Raw genomic sequence first — 17228 nt, 5'->3', positions numbered from 1 at the left:
TGGAATTTTATGAGATTATAGAGCTGATTGTGCGTAATCACCACGTCATGACATTTCACTGCATATACTGTATGTATGGCTGTATGTATATGTATGTGACAATTAATCTCTTGACCTTGACCTATATATATAATAATAATACATAATGATATATAACAGTTTGTATATATACACCGTGTTCCAAATTATTGGAACAATAATTTTTCTCTGATTTTTCTAAATAGTCGATGCAAATGACAGTCAGTATAATTTTCAAGTCATCAACCGTTAGGCTATAATTAGAATGTTATTGAACAAACCTCCCAATGATAACAGTATATTTTTTAAAAATAAACATTTTTCAAAACATTTTATAGGTTGTAAAGAACTGAAAATGGTCATTTGTTGAATGTGCAGCATTAGGAGTCATATTTACTGACATCAAAAGCTATTTCAATCAAAAACATCTTAACAGGCCAAGTTCCATGTCAACATAGGAGCCTTCTTTCATATCACCTTCACTGTTTTTGCCTCCATTGAACTGAAATGGGGTAGGGATGGTCTTGAAGGAAGAATATGTCAAGAGTGTTTTGGAGGTGAAGAGAGTGTCAGACAGAGTGATGAGCATGAAGCTGGACATTGATAGCAGATAATGAATGTGGTCAGTGCATATGCTCCCAAAGGTAGAGAGAGTGGTCGTTGGAGCAGATCTCAATGGGCATGTTGGTGAAGGGATTAGAGACATAGGTAACGAGAAGGTGATGGTATGGTGTCAAGGAGAGGAATGTGGAAGGACAGATGGTGGTGGATTTCACCAAAGGGATGGAATTGGCTGTTGTGAATAAGTATTTCAAGAAGAGGGAGGAACACAGGGTGACATACAAGAGTGGAGGAAGGTGCACACAGGTGGACTACATCTTATGCAGGAGGTGCAATCTGAAAGAGATTAGTGACTGCAAAGTGGTGGTAGGGGAGTGTGTTGCTAGGCAGCATCAGATGGTGGTCTGTAGGATGACTCTGGAGGCCAAGAAGAGGAAGAGAGTGAAAGAAGAGCCAAAGATAAAATGGTAGAAGTTGAAAAAGAAGGAGGGCTGCATGCAATTTAGGGAAGAGGTAAGGCAGGCAATAGGTGGGAATGAACGGTTACCAGATGACTGGGAAACAACTGCAGAAAAGGTGAGGGAGACGGCCAAGAAGGTACTCAGTGTATCATGCGGGAAGAGGAAGGAAGACAAGGACTCTTGGTGGTGGAATGAGGAAGTACAGGAGAGCATAGAGTAGAAGAGGGTGTCGAAGAAGAAATGGGAAAGTCAGAGATGAAGAAAGTAGACAGGAGCACAAGCTGATGCGGCACAAGGCGAAGAGAGAAGTGGCAAAGGCAACGGAAAAGGCGTACGACGAGTTGTATGAGAGGTTGAACAATAAGGAAGGAGAAAAGGACTTGTACCGATTGGCAAGACAAAGGAACTAAGCTGGGAAGGATGTACAGCAGGTTTAGGGTGATGAAGGATAATGATGGGAATGTGCTGACTAGTGAGGAGAGTGTGTTGAGAAGGTGGAAGGAGTACTTTGAGGAGTTGATGAATGAAGAAAATAAGAGGGAGAGAAGAGTGGATGATGTGGGGATAGTGGATCAGGAAGTGCAGCAAATGAGCAAGGATGAGGTGAGAACAGCATTAAAGAAGATGAAGAGAGGAAAGACAGTTGACCCAGATGACAAAACTGGGGAAGCATGGAAATGTTTAGGTGAGATGGCAGCGGCCTTCCTAACGAGACTGTTTAACACCATCCTGGAAAGGGAGAGGATGATGGAGGAGTGGAGAAGAAATGTACTGGTACCATCTTCAAGAATAAGGGAGACGTACAGAGCTGAAGTAACTACAGGGGAATTAAGTTGATCAGCCACAGCATGAACCTATGGGAAAGGGTAGTGGAGGCTAGGTTAAGAGGAGCGGTAGGGATCAGCCAGCAGCAGTATGGTTTCATGCCAGGAAAGAGTACTACAGATGACATGTTTGCTTTAAGAATGCTGATGGAAAAGTACAGGGAAGGACAGAGGGAGTTGCACTGCGTCTTTGTGGATTTAGAGAAAGCGTATGATAGGGTGCCGAGAGAGGAAGTGTGGTATTGCATGAGGAAGTCGGGGGTGGCAGAGAAGTACGTACGGGTGGTACAGGATATGTATGAGGGCAGTCAGACAGTAGTAAGGTGGGCAGTAGGCGTGACGAAGGCATTCAAAGTGGAGGTGGGATTGCATCAAGGATCAGCTCTGAGCCCTTGCTTGTTTGCAATGGTGATGGACAGGTTAACAGATGAAATCAGGCAGGAGTCTCTGTGGACTATGATGTTCACGGATGACATTGTGATCCGTAGCGAGAGTAGGGAGCAGGTGGAGAAAAGCCTGGAGAGGTGGAGGCATGCGTTAGAGAGAAGAGCAATGAAAGTCAGCAGGAGTAAGACGCAATACATGCGCCTGAATGGGAGGGAGGGCGGAGAAAAGCTGAGAATGCACGGAGTGGCGGTGGAGAAGGGGGATGAGTTCAAGTACTTGGGGTCGACCATTCAAACCAGCAGAGAGTGCGGGAGAGAGGTGAAGAAGAAAGTACAGGCAGGGTGGAGTGGGTGGAGAAGAGTGTCTGGAGTGATCTGTGACAGAAGGGTTCCAGCCAGAGTGAAGGGGAAGGTGTACAGGACGGTAGTGAGAGTGGCCATGTTGTACGGTTTAGAGGTGGTGGCACCGACAAAAAGGCAGGTGGATGAAGTGGAGGTGGCAGAGTTGAGGATGTGGAGGTTTTCATTGGGAGGTACCAGGATGGACAGGATGATCCGCTGTGGCCACCAATAACGGAAGCAGCCAGAAGAAGAAGAAGAAGAAGAAGAAGAAATATATATATATATAGTAATATATAACAGTATATATATATATATAAAAATTATTTATATAATATATATATTTGGTTTATCAAACACAGGATTAGATGTAAATTCCTTGTGCAAGCACATACCTAAGATTGTCGTGATGAATGGTAGAATGTCTTAATGTCATCTTGTCGTCTTGGTGATGAATGGTGGTGAATGGTGGGAGCTGGATACGCATCATCAGTAGTGTATCCTTGGATCTTGGGATGTTTCGGCCTCTACACTATACACCCTCCCCAAGGTGGCCAGCTACAGGCTGATCGGACCTGAGCTTGCGTGAGTCCAGACTCGTCACGAGAAAGAAAGCCATATTGATGGCAGACTTCTCGAGGGACTATGCATGGCAGGGGCGTCCTACTCCCTGAGTCAAGCCAAAGCTGACCGCATACCTATTGGTTTGCTACTTTGGGGCCCAACAGGGGTCTTTCCTCCACATAAAAAGCCACTGGCTGCTCCTTTCGGCTGCCTCTGATGCAGCTTTGATGGCTGAGCGCTGGTTCTGGCCTCTAACTCCCAGGTCAGTGAACAGTCTGGTGGTAGATCTTGCCACAAACCCTCTGCATCCGACCTCCACTGGGCAGACCTCAGCGTTCCAGCCACGGTGTTGTGCTTCAGCAGCGAGCTCGGCGTAGCGTAGATGTTTTCGCTCATAAGCCTCATCCACTGCGTCCTCCCAGGGTACTGTGAGTTCGATAATGTACACCTTCTTCAGAGAAGGAGACCACAGCATCAGGTCAGGTCTCAGGGTAGTTGTAGCAATCTCTGGAGGAAAAACCAGCTGTCGGCCAATGTCAGCCAGCATCTTCCAGTCACGGGCTAAGCGTAGCTGGCCTCGCTCAGATGGTGTAGAGCAGCTTCTAGTTACCTTAGCCCCCTAACGGACAAAGATAGTTGCCCGTTGTTTGTTGGATGCTGGTGGTGGTAGGGAGTTGGTGGCAGTTCGTTTGTCCTCCAGAGTGGATGCAAGGACTTTCGGGACTTGGTTGTGACGCCACGTATAACGTCCTTGGGTGAGACTGGTTTTACACCCTGTAAGAATGTGTCTGAGGGTGGCTGGCATAGAAAATAGGGCACACCCCGGATCTTCACCAAACCACTGGTGAAGGTTGACTGGTGTTGGAAGGACGTCGTATGTAGCTCTGATGGAGAAGCTCAACTGTCTCGCTTCCATGGCCCACATGTCTTTCCAGCTGATCTTCCGCCTCTCCACACTGTCCCATCTTGTCCACTGTCCTTGTTTGCCAAGAGAGAATGCCTTGGCCCATCGTGCAGCATCCTCCTGGTGACGTACTTCCTCCACCACCATCTTCCTCCGTTCTCGTGCTGTGGCCTTACTCCACGCTGGGGGGGTAGCTGTTAGCCCAAAGCCTCCTCTTCCTTGCTGAACATGGCCCACAATGTCAGCGTGTTTGAGGGCTGCTGTTGCCTCCTCCACTGCTTTGGCTGGTCTCCATTTGCGGCCAGTGGTTAAGGTTGGTGCATTGTTGCTCACCACTATGTCTCTGGATTCATTCAGTGTCATCTGGAGTCTTGTTTTTGCACACTTGAACTCCTCTGTGAGACTGGTGAGGGGCAGCTTGAGGATGCTGTCTCCGTAGAGGCCTATGGTGGTAAGGCATCGTGGAACTCCAAGCCACTTCTTGATGTATGCTGTGACTGTTCTTTCCAACTTCTCTACAGTTGAGATTGGTACCTCATAAACTGCGAGGGGCCACAACATCCGGGGTAGGAGCCCAAACTGCAAGCACCAGGCCTTTAGCTTCCCAGGCAGTTGGGTGCTGTCAATGGACTGTAGGCCACTGCTGATGTCCTTACGCAGTTGTTGCAGTTAAGTATATATATAATATTTATATATAACAGTATAGTATACATAATAATAATAATAATAATAATAATAATAATAATAATAATAATAATAATAATAATAATAATAATAATTATAATAATAATAATTATAATAATAATAATATATAACAGTATATATATAATAATAATAACATATAACAGTATATATATATAATAATAATATGAGTATAAGGGGCAAGGGGCGGCGTCACAATCGCAATTCTGGGTTCTATAATTCTATCATAGAATTAATTGTCTCTGTTGTATTAAATATACATTTAAATCCCTCTAAATGAAACTTACCCTAACTTACCTCCAAGACTTACTGTTATATATATATATATATATATATATATATACACTCTTATACTGTATATATTATTATTATTATTATTATTATTATTATATATAAGTGTTATATATATTATTACTATATATATACTGTTATATATTAATATTATTATATATAGAGTGTTATATATATTATTATTTTGATACATATAGTGTTATATTATATATATATATATATATATATATATGAGGCAGCAGGTGAAGAGTCAGTGGTTGAAGTTGATGTGTTGAAGCAGCGTAAGGATCTGAGCCACTTTGACAAGGAGCACATTGTGATGCTGGACGACTGGGTCAGAGCATCTCATCAGAGCACAGGTCTTGTGGCTGTTCCCGCTGTGCAGTGGTTACTACCTACCAAACGTGCTCCAAGGAAGGACGACCAGGGAACCGGCGACAGGGTCACGGGGCCCAAGGCTCATTGATGCGCGTGGGGAGGGAAGTCTAACCCGTCTGGTTCGATCCCACAGAAGAACTACTGTAAGATAAAGTGTTGAAAAAGTGAATGTTGCTGTGATAGAAAGGTGTAGAACACACAGTGCAGGGCAGCTTGCTGCGTATGGGAGCGCTCACAGTGTCCGGAGTGTCTGACCCCTGTCCACCCCTGAAAGCACCTACAATGGACACGTGAGCATCACAACTGAACCATAGACCCATGTAAGAAGGTGGAGGTCTGATGAATCACCTTTTCTTCTACATCATGTGGTTGGGTGGTGTTAGGGAGCATCTGTGGGATGTGCTGGAACAACAAGCTCGACCCATGGGGGCCCCATCTCCACCTTCCAGGACTTAAAGGATCTGCTGCTACATCTTGGTGCCAGATACCACAGGACACCTTCAGAGTCTGGTGGAGTCCATGCCTCCACCTCACAGCTGTTTTGGTGGAATGGGGGGGGGCGCTACAGAATATTAGTGTTATTAATGGTGGTGTCAATGTTGTGGCTGATCGGTGTGTATATATATATATATATATACATATATATATATGGGTCTATGTATATATATATATATATATACATATGTATATATATATATATATATATATATATATATATATATATATATATATATATATATATATATATATGTATACAAATATCTCAAACAGGTAGATAGACAGACACTTTGAAAGATTCAGCCTGATCCAAGGACGGTGCTTCACAGAAACACCCAGAAGATTCTTGTTGCTATGGCGCCCTCCCTCCCTCACACACACACACACAGACACACACACACTAGGAGGTGATGAATAGCAGGTGTCAGCCTCCTCCCCCCTCCACCACCCTCTTCCCTCTCCACCTCCATCGTTCTGCAGATCACACTCTCCTGATGAAGCAAGAATTGAAATGTCCTCTTGGAGACTCAGCAGTGCTGCGGCTGATTCCATACTAATACTACTAAGAAACTGAAATACTAGAGTAAAAAAAAATAGACATACAAAATGCAGTGGAGTAAAGTGCAGATAGTTGTTACTTTACACCCTGTACGCCACATAACGTCACAAAACAACAACATATTCTTTATACAAACATGTACTAACATGTACTAACATGTAAAAACATGTACTAACATGTACTAACATGTAATAACATGTAATAACATGTCCTCTATTAGGCCCAATAAAGGTGTCAAGAATCCTCACTGAGACCCCGCATTCTTTGGTCTACTCATTTAAGTTGATCTAGTTTGGCCTTGAGCTTGGTCGGTAACTCCCCTGTCATCTCAGATCCGTCCACTCCCCTTTGCTCTACTTCACCTGGGCTCCCCGCTCTGCCCCTCGCCTGCAGCTCATCTCCTCCTCAGCCAGGCAGCACTTAGACTGCTCCACCTCCTCTGCTCTGTGCCACATTGTCTTGCTTAGACTGAGCTCTACAGCGCGTCCTCTTGTCATCGCTCTCGTACCTTGTTGATTCTCCGGTGTTTTGATCCCCCGCCTGTCTTACACGTTCTGATTCTCTGCCTGCTCCTCGCCTGACTGGTTTGCCCTCGCTGACGGAGATCCTGGCTTTCCTCACCCTGGTCTGTTTGTTCTAATAAACACCTGCTTTGTGAACCTTCACCTGCTCCCCTGCTCTGGTCTGAGTCAGTGAGCCTAACAAAAGGAGCTTGTATTATTATTATTATTATTATTATTATTGTTATTATTATTATTATTATTATTATTATTATTATTATTATTATTATCATTATTATTATTAATAATAATAATAATAATAATAATAATAATAATAATAATATCTCATAACTCAAAGCACTGTACACTCAAATAAAAAGAACATAAAACAACAACAAAATACAATGAAAATGTACACAAGCATATAAAAGACGAGATATTAAATAAATAACATGGATTGTAAAATAAAGTATGGATTTAATTGTATTTATACTTACTGAGAAGCATTGAATGAAGTTTAAATTAGGCATTACATTAAGTACCATACCATGTGTACTCTCCCAGCCCTCCCAGCCCCGCCCAAACCCCTGTTCTACACCAGGTATCAGTGGGGAGGCAGGGGTAGGAGTGGAGCAGAGGCCCCGGGTCCCAGGGGGGGTCCCATGGAGGGTCCCAGGGAGGGGCTACACCCAACCCCGGGGGGGTTCAAACAGGGATGGAGGGAGTCAGCAGGGGAGAAAGGGAGGAAGATGACTGGGTTTGTTTCTGACACAGATACAGTAATAAGTATAGCTGCAGCTTAGGGCCCTGTGTGTGTGTGTGTGTGTGTGTGTGTGTGTGTGTGTGTGTGTGTGTGTGTGTGTGTGTGTGTGTGTTGCCCTGCAGGTAACATCTTGAGCCTTTGAACAAACATTTTTCTTTTGTATTTGCTAAATTCAAATCCTAACATTTAAATTAAAATTCTAAAATCCTCTCTGTTGCATTTTACGATTAGAACTAGAACAAGTACACTGGCAGTTATTTAAAAAGGTAGTTTTGTAAAATCTTTAAGACTCCAGAGTCACATGTTTCTGTCCTGAATTTAAAATTGTACTTAAATATCAGAAATGTCTCAACAAATAAAATGTTCATTACATCAGTTTTGGCAAATGAAGTGTCAAAGTGTCAATGTTTCTGTTTTATTTTCCAATGTTCAGTATCAATGAATGGCCTAGTAGTGAATTTCTGTGATATAGGGTTCGACGGTAATAAAGGTTAAAATGAACAAAACGGACAATTACTATTTTTGTATAAATGATTTGACCTGCACTCATGTGTTCACCACCAAACCAGTGGAGCGGTTGCCATGTTTACCTTTTTTCCAGTAACTTGAGCTCATGTGTTTCAAACGGGTGTGGGAGCGACTGAGTCAATACCTCAACGCCCTCTCTTTATCTATCTATCCACCCATCTATACATGTCTATCTATCTATCTATCTATCTATCTATCTATCTATCTATCTATCTATCTATCTTTCTATTTATCTATCTATCTATCTATCTATCTATCTATCTATCTATCTATCTATCTATCTATCTATCTATCTATCTATCTATCTATCTATCTATCTATCTATCTATCTATCTATCTATCTATCTGTCTATCTATCTATCTATCTATCTATCTATCTGTCTATCTATCTATCTATCTATCTATCTATCTATCTATCTATCTATCTGTCTGTCTATCTATCTGTCTATCTATCTATCTATCTATCTATCTATCTATCTATCTGTCTATCTATCTATATATCTGTCTATCTATCTATCTATCTATCTATCTATCTATCTATCTATCTATCTATCTATCTATCTATCTATCTATCTGTCTATCTATCTATCTATCTGTCTATCTATCTGTCTATCTATCTATCTATCTGTCTATCTATCTATCTATTTATCTGTCTATCTATCTGTCTCTCTGTCTATCTGTCTGTCTGTCTCTCTGTCTATCTGTCTGTCTGTCTGTCTATCTATCTATCTATCTGTCTGTCTGTCTATCTTTCTGTCTGTCTGTCTGTCTATCTATCTATCTGTCTGTCTGTCTGTCTATCGATCCATATGTTTACACTACTCACAAAAAGTTTGGGATATTGGGCTTTCGGGTGAAATTTCAGGATGAAGCTAAAATGCACTATAACCTTTACAGGTGAACTTCATTTGACCTTCTCTAAACTTGTGAATGCACACGTCCAACTGTTCAGTGTTTCAGTACTTTTTGCACAACTTGCTGTTCTCAAACAAGGAGCTGAACGGCAAAATTCACAACAGGTGTTTGATCCGTGAATGGACCGATACATTTCCTGGTTCAATTAGAGTTGGTATTTAAAGTCCTCTTCATCATGCTGTTCACATGTTGACATCATGAGACCAAGACAACACCAACAACTAATCAACAGCACCTCGCCTTGCGAGGCTTCAAACAGGATGTTGTCAGAGGGAAGTGGCCACTGAGCTTAGAGCGTCACAGAGTGTCATCAGCAGCTTGCAACAGAGATACAGAGACTGGAAGAGTCACAGAAAGGCATAGAAGTGGACGTGCTTTGGCCACATCCCACACTGATGAGCGCTTCATTGTGAACAGTGCCCTGAGGAACCGCATGATGATGCCACTCAACTCCAGGCACATTTAAGGAAGGTGAGAGGCATCAAGTGTCACGTCAGACCATTCAAAACCGTTGACATCAGCGTGATATGAGAGCTAGACCACCTGCAAGGATACCTGACCACACCACCAGGCACAGGCATCATGGTCTTGCAGGGGCCAGGCAGCGTTGATGCTGGACGAGGGACCAGGGGCCTCAGTGCTGTTCTCTGATGAAAGTGGATTCACGTGGAGCAGAAATGATGGAGACGTCAAGGAGAGCGCTACGCATCAGCCACTGTTGTCACCAGACGAGCCTTTGGTGGTGGTGGTGTTACAGTGTGGGCAGGTGTGTAGTCAATACAGAACTGCCCTACACTTTGTGAATGGTACAGTGACAAGCCCATACTACCTGAATGACATCATTCATCCAGTCATTGTGCCCCTGCATGAACAACACAGGCCTCATTTCATCTTCATGGACGACAATGCTCCAGCTCATGGAGGTGGCATCATTAGGGAACGGCTGCTGGAGACTGGGGCACCTCAAATGGAGTGGCCTGCACTTTCTCCAGACCTGAATCCCATAGAAAACCTCTGGGATCAGCTGAGTGGCCGTGTAGAGGCTCCTAACTCTGTACCCCACAACCCCAATGACCTGAGGGCCCCCTTCAAGAAGAGTGGGGGGCCAGGCCTCAGCAGACAATAAGTCCACTTGTGAACAGCATGAGACGTGGTTGTCAAGCTGGAATTGATGATCAAGGCCACATGACAAGTTATTGAGACGTTGACATTTGTTGTTGTGGTAAACCCACCACTGTTGTTGGCTTTCGTTTCAATACATTGTTTGAGATGAGGAAATCACCATTGTATCTTCTACTTAAATGCTCTATTTTCATCATATATCACTGTAGCGTCAACTTTTGACATTTTCCATAAATTTAAAAATGTAAAACTTTTTGTGAGTAGTGTATATATATATCCATACCTTTGTTTATCCATCTACAGAATATAAACAGTATATACTAAATTGAGATGATGAAGTACAAATATCCACACCTGGCTACGTTCGACGGGTCATTACAAACCATTGGAATCATAAAGTTAAAGACGATAGAAAAATGATGCAGATCGTCATGAAGATGAAAATGTTCTAAAATCAACGTTGTGTCCGGTCCTCAGACGCGGTGAGATGTGAAGGTGGCGGCAACTAGAATACAGATAATCTATCAAATAGATCATCTATTGTACGTACATAAAAATGGGTGTGGGCGCATTTGTAAACGACTCAGTGATGGTTCTGAAAATGAACAAGTTGCAGGTTGAAATGAGCTTTCAGGGCTGTTGAAACATGAATGTCCCAGATTTTTAGGATTTATTGAACTTATTGACCAGGTGTCAAGACATTTCACCGTATATATGTGTGAGCGTATGGTCATGTACGTGACAAACGAACCTCTTCACCTTGAATATTGATCAGACCAGTGATTGAGAACCTCTCCACATTAAGAATCCTCAGTTTGATCCATTTGATCAGTTTTATTCGCTGGTTCCAATCTGAGATCAATATATGAATTGATTAGATGTGACTCAGTGTCCGAACTAGGATCCAACAGCAGCTACCGAACGCTCTCCAGCTCAAATGAAATAAGTCAGCCCTAACTGGTAACCATTATGCTCCAGGAGGATCCCTGGGTGGGTCCCCGGACCCCACGTTGAGAGCCACCGGGCGTCGTATCTCCCGAAAGATATTTCATGGTGTAGAGTAAAGACAAGGAGGAGGACATGTTGAAATGGATCAAGTGAAAACAAAACATAAAAAAAAAAAAAAAAAAAAAAAACCCTTTCAGCACATTGAGCAACAGCTCCATGAAGCTCACAATGTGCCCGGACGTGTGGGGAAGGATTCTAAACAGTGAAGTGATTCATTCAAAAAGTCCCTTTCAGCAAAATCTCAAATTAAAAAACACAAACTGAACACGCGTGGTTATTTCAAGCTCTTTAATACAAACTTAATAAAGTGTCAGTCCCTCTTAACATGTAAGACACTGACTCCAAATACTTTGTTATACCGTTTGTTTTATCAAGTATTGCACAATGTAGGTACAAAATTAATATACGATTACATTTTGTCCATAATATAGCAAAAATCTTTTAAACTCTTAACAGAAAATACAACTCTTGTGTTTTTTTCAAAAACGCAAATATTCTTAAATCCCACCACTATGGAATATTCTGTACACAATCTTTAGAATCGTCAATGTTTGTGTTTTTTTTGTTTTTTCCTTTAAAGATGGATTTATTTTACAATTTCAATAAAAAAAGAAATAACATAAGTTGCTGCAGCCATCACAGATCACTGGAGTAGTAAAAAGATATAAATGCAATACCATGTCGTAGAAACAATAGATACTCTGATATTTTACAAACTCTGTACTAAATTAAATTATACGATTAGAAAAAAGACCAGGAAACCCCGTCTGCTCTCTGCCAATTTCCCGAACAATCGGCGATGTCGAGTTAAGCTTTAAATACTGAACGAGGCCGTGAGCTGTGATGTCTGTTGGGTTTTTTTGTTGTGTTTTTGTGTTATTTTATTTTATAATATAAGCTTAAAATTGTCACGTAAAAAAAATATTTTGTGCTTGGTTGGCAAAAGAAATCAAACGATGATGCGAGCTGAAGTTGAGGGAACCAAGCCGGGACATGAGACAAGCTCCATGTTTAAAAAAATAAAGATAAGGATCAACTCCAGGAGGTGACGTGGTCGCTGCGCTCAGCCTGGACTCAGCACACGAGGTCACAACTCACTGGGTGTTTGCTTTTATTTTTGTTTGTTTTTCTTGACATTCTGTCCTCATTTCTGCATCCCCCCCCCCCCCAAATTTAGGGTTAACCCCCCCCCCCCCACCTCCGTCACATATCTCTGGTCATTCCTGTGCATGGTGGTGGTGGTGGTGGTGTAGTAGTCGTGGCAGCAGCACCATGGCTGCTCTAGTTGGCCATCACAGGCTGGAACTGCTGGTTGGAATACTGCATGAAGCTCAGTCCGTCCATCAGCGTCTTGTCGTTGAGGCCGCCGTACGCCGCCAGCACGTCCAGGGCGTTCCCGTACGGCAGCGGGCTGAGGCTGAGCGCGCCGTCCGCGGGGAACAGGGCACCGGCGCCGCCCTGCGCCGCCGCCAGGCTGGGGAACACAAACTCCTTGGCGTTGGGCGACAGCGCCGACGGCTTGTGGTGCTGCGGCGGAGGCGGCTGCACGCCGAGGCCGTAGAGCGAGTGCACGGACGAGGAGATGGCTTTCTGCTTCAGGAGGCTGCTCACGCTCAGCCCCAGGTTGGTGGGCGACGTGCGGGACGTCTTGCCGGCGCCAGCGCCGCCGCTGTTGTTGTTGTTGTTGGCACCGTTGTTGTTGCTGTTACCGCCGCGGCCGCCGCTCTTCATCTTGGTCGAGCCGAACTTGGTAGCGGCGAAGGTGGCAGTGGTGAAGGTCAGCGGCTGGGAGGAGCGCGGCATGAAGGTGGGGCTGACCGCCGCCGAGTGGCCGAAGGGCGGTGAGGGCGAGCCGGACACCGGGGAGGCGCCGGGCGCCGGCTCGCTGATGGGCATGAAGACCTGCGCGTCCGGGTTGAAGCTGTTCTTGATCTCCTTGTCCGGGTCCAGCCCCGCGCCCGACGCCCCGCCCTCGTTGCTGTCGTCCACGTACAGCACCTTGATGGGGCCCTTCTCCCCGATCTGGTAGGACACCTCGAAGGGGTCTATCCACACGCTCAGGTCCTGCGGCAGGTTGTTGCGGACATCGTCGATGTCCAGCCCGCTCTCCTTGGCCGCCTTCTCCACCACGGGGTCCACCTTCTCCCCCACGTGGATGCACCTGAAACCCGAGCCCTTGTAGGGCTTGTCCGGGTACCAGTGTCCCTCGTACTTCTGCTTCAGCTGCCGCTCCAGCTCCTCGCCGAAGATGTTGACCCGGCGCCTCGGCAGCTTGTTGTACAGGTAGGAGATGATGAAGTTGAGAGCGACTTGGATTTCCAGCTGCATCGCTGACGGTTCAGCGGCCGGGCGGAGACGAGACGGTTGGGGCCTTGAAGGGATCCACTGGGTCCGGGCGGTCTATCCGTGGCGGGACGCAAAGAAAAACTCCAGGCGGGTCGAGGGGGCGGACCGGCACAAGGCAACAAAGCAAACTGTTGAATCGGTCGCGAACCAAAAAAAAAAAAAAAAACAGTGTTGGTTTTGTAGAAGCGGCGTCCTTCCTTCCACGGGTGTTCTGATCCTTCTGTCCTGGAAGAAACGGAGGAAAGAATTCATGACCGAGCCGCCAAGTCAAACATGACAGGACTGCTTTTAAAATGCGTACACATTAGAGCTGCCGTTTAATTCGACAGAGCAAGTACAATAAAATAAAAGGTAATCATGAATACAAAGCTGTGTGAGGCTGCGTGGACGCTGCCAGCACAGAGAACAAAAAGGAAAGGCATCACGCCGTGAAACAAACAGCCTAAATGACATTCCTGACCTGAATGGTAAACGGAATTCAAAAGACAAACTATCTGGGGTCAAGGGTCATTTGATTCCAAGCAAGGCAGGATGTTTGAATTTCCATTACTTTGGGCTGTTCAACAAACTATTGACGTTATTACCCCAAAAGGAGCCCTGGCATGCACGCTGTTACATAACGCTGGGCTGTTTACAGGAGGCTGCAGGCTGCAGGGGCGGAGCAGCTTCTCAAAGCATTTCGACTCAAACCTCATTAAAGGGCCTAAAAATGTCTCACATGGGAGAGGGACACGGCGGTATTCTGGGCGGATTTCAAGGATCGAGGCTGGTTGTATTGATTCACAATCAAACGTTTAAATGAATAATGAGCGGATAGAACGCACGACGCGACGTTTGAGGACACAACACATGAACGGGAGCGTCGTCGCAGCTGTTAGTCAACGTGCGCAGGCAGAGCTGGAAAAATGAACGAGCACACGTGAACTCATCTTCGCCAGTCACGCGTAGAGGTGAGTTCAATGATACTCGTTCATTTCGGCTTCATCCCGCAGCTTCTGTTTCTCTTACGAGCAAACGGATCATGGGCGGAAAAAATGAAGAACATGAGAGAGGATCTGATCCGATCTGATCCGATCTGATCCGAACTGATCCGAACTGGGTCCCTGACACGGGGGGGGGGGGGGCTACTGAACTAAATGAGTCTTACGCAAAACAAATAAATAAAAATAAAATGAACCGCTGTGCACGGCGGGCGGAGCGCACTTGACGGACGTTGGTGATTTGAAAACTCTTCATTTATCAACGTTAATAAAAGATCAGACGACGAGGGGTCACGTCGCGGCGGGGGGGGCGGCGCAGGGACACATCGGCGACGCTCGGTTTTCTTCGTGTCATTTCGCTGCTCGTTCGACGGGGAAGGAGCAGCGCCGTCGCTTCGTCGACCTCGTTTCTCGTGTCGTTCTACGTCCGCTATTCTCCGTCCATCACACTCAACATGAGCACAACCGACACAGGTCGAATCATTTCAATGACCGACACAGTCGTTGTCCGTTGCGGGGGAGGTTGAGTTCAAAACTCTGTTTTTATTTGCCATGCAGCTCGTTTCGTGATACTCGGGACTATCGCGAAATAAACGAGTCGTGAGCCGGACCGGGTGCGGTACCGGAGCCCGGGTCGACGACGACGCGCCCCCCGGAGGAAACACAACAAACTCCCCGCGACACCACCGGCGGCTCTGTGCGCCGACGAGGGCGGAGGCGGCGAAATAAACGGGCGAGGCGCCGCAGCCCGAGGACCCGACCCACACGGCGGGCTGACGCAGCGAATCGGCCCCGTAACCGAACACCTGGACGCGGCGTGACGGCGAGCACGAACCGCGGCGCAACCACGGGGAGCGCACCCGAGCGAGCGGCAAATACTTACGTTGTTTTCCTCCCCGGCGACGGGGCGACGGGACAAGAGACTCTCGGTGGTTTCGAGGCGCCGCGCGGCCTGTAAACACCCTGTAGAGGGACCGTGAACGCACGGCGCTGAAAGTATTCCGGTGGATGAGGGTGGCGGGGCGGGGCGGGGCGGCTCGCGTCGGGCTTCTGCTTGGGGTCCCTGTGTGTTTCGTTGGGGGCTTCAATGTGGTGGTTCCCGGCCGGCGGAGCTCCCTCTGCTCGGGGCTGTCGCTACGTTCGTCGGGTTCCGGAGCTCGGCGCCTCTATTTATAGCCTTCCCGCGGCACGCGGTGGGCGGTGACGCGTTGCGGGGGGTGGGATGAAAAACAATACGGCGGCCCGTGATTGGTCGGCGAGGTGGTAGCGCCGCCTCCCAGCCCCCCCTCCCCCCTTCTCGCGCGACCCCCACCGGCCGCCCTTTTGATTGGCCTACGGGTTGGGTGACGCGTCTCGGCGCCGTGAGGACACGCCCATTGACACGGCCGCTTGCGTCACAGAGAAGCTCAGAGACGTCGACGTCACAAGGACTGAAATAACGACGCAGCCTCGAGAAACTCGTAGGAGTCATCAGCGTCATGTTATTTGATCACATTTAGCAACGGCGGAGTGATCCGTTTATTCGTAATGAATCAAGTTCATTCTTTATTACCATAAGCACAAGGATAAGGATATTTTTATTGTCATTCCATAAAGGGACCCAGCTACGGTAGTGACGTCCCGGTGCAGGTCATAGAAAACAACAGTACAACATCCAATACATTCTTAAAATAATATTTGTCAATTAATAAATGGATATTATGAGAATAAGAATGTGGGGTCTTAAAGATAAACAAGGTGGCCAAGTGGGCCCAAAGTGCAGCCATGCCCTGATATGAATAGCACAATAATAATAATAATAATCATCATAATAACAATAATTATTATTATTATTATAATACTATATTCTAGTTTCCTAGTACCATTACAACTACATCCAGGAGGAAGACGCTGCCTGAATGCTTTATCTCCAAATCGAGAGGTGAATTCATTAATTTCTCAATCGATGAATCGATCAGTGTCGTCATCGATCGTAAGGAGCTTCCCAGCGCGCGCGGAGCGACGCGAGCGCAGGCGCAGCGCAGGCGGCCGTGCTGCGTTTCGGTGGTGGCGGAACTCGGAAAAGTCACAAGCCCCCACTCGGAACAGCGCAGGGGAACGGACTGTTCCGTGGGAATCTTTGCTCACGTCCCAGTTTGTCGAGTTAAAAGACCAGAAGTGGTAGTGACATGGATGAACACTCCGTTAACGGGGGATAACGGTAACTTCGCATGTATTTTTTTCCAGTTTGAAATCTCGTCTAACTTGGATCTAAACGACACTACTGTAGTCTTATCGCCTGTGCTGACGCAAGCACGACAAACGAAGGCAGGCGTCCATGTTTTCCCGAACTGAGGCAGCGCCACTCATTCAGCTCGGAGGTGAGGAAAAGCCACTCCCGGAATCACCGTGTTGCGACCTCCCCGGAATCACCGTGTTGCGACCTCCCCGGAATGCAGCGTGGGAAACACACGGGCTCTGATTGGTGCAGAACGGGGCAGGGGCCTCGCGCTGAGTGGCGTGCCCGTATCCAAGGTGATGATGCGGCTCGCGCGTCATCAGCAGGGCTCGTCTCGTGAGGTAATTAGTGCCTGTTTTGATT

At 46.2% G+C, this 17228-nt stretch overlaps 1 protein-coding gene across 2 annotated transcripts; it reads right to left on the bottom strand.

Annotated features, from left to right (window-relative positions):
• Nucleotides 1-12525: 12525 nt before the first annotated feature.
• Nucleotides 12526-15776, bottom strand: LOC307236892 (protein Tob1-like). Of its 2 annotated transcripts, none has more exons than XM_080009463.1 (2): nt 15531-15776; nt 12526-13892 (listed from the first exon to the last, which is right to left on the bottom strand). In XM_080009463.1, the coding sequence occupies exon 2, from the start codon at nt 13647-13649 to the stop codon at nt 12603-12605; it is 1047 nt and encodes a 348-aa protein (XP_079865589.1). In that variant the 5' UTR covers nt 13650-13892; nt 15531-15776; the 3' UTR covers nt 12526-12602. The 2 variants fall into 2 exon arrangements, with proteins under 2 accessions (XP_079865589.1, XP_079865590.1); XM_080009464.1 differs by having other exon boundaries at nt 12526-13887.
• Nucleotides 15777-17228: the final 1452 nt, after the last annotated feature.

Source organism: Zeus faber, assembly GCF_960531495.2.
Source record: "Zeus faber genome assembly, chromosome: 11".
NCBI classification, from domain to species: domain Eukaryota; kingdom Metazoa; phylum Chordata; class Actinopteri; order Zeiformes; family Zeidae; genus Zeus; species Zeus faber.
Note: the sequence above shows the minus strand (reverse complement) of the source record. Positions and strands in the feature narration are given on the sequence as shown.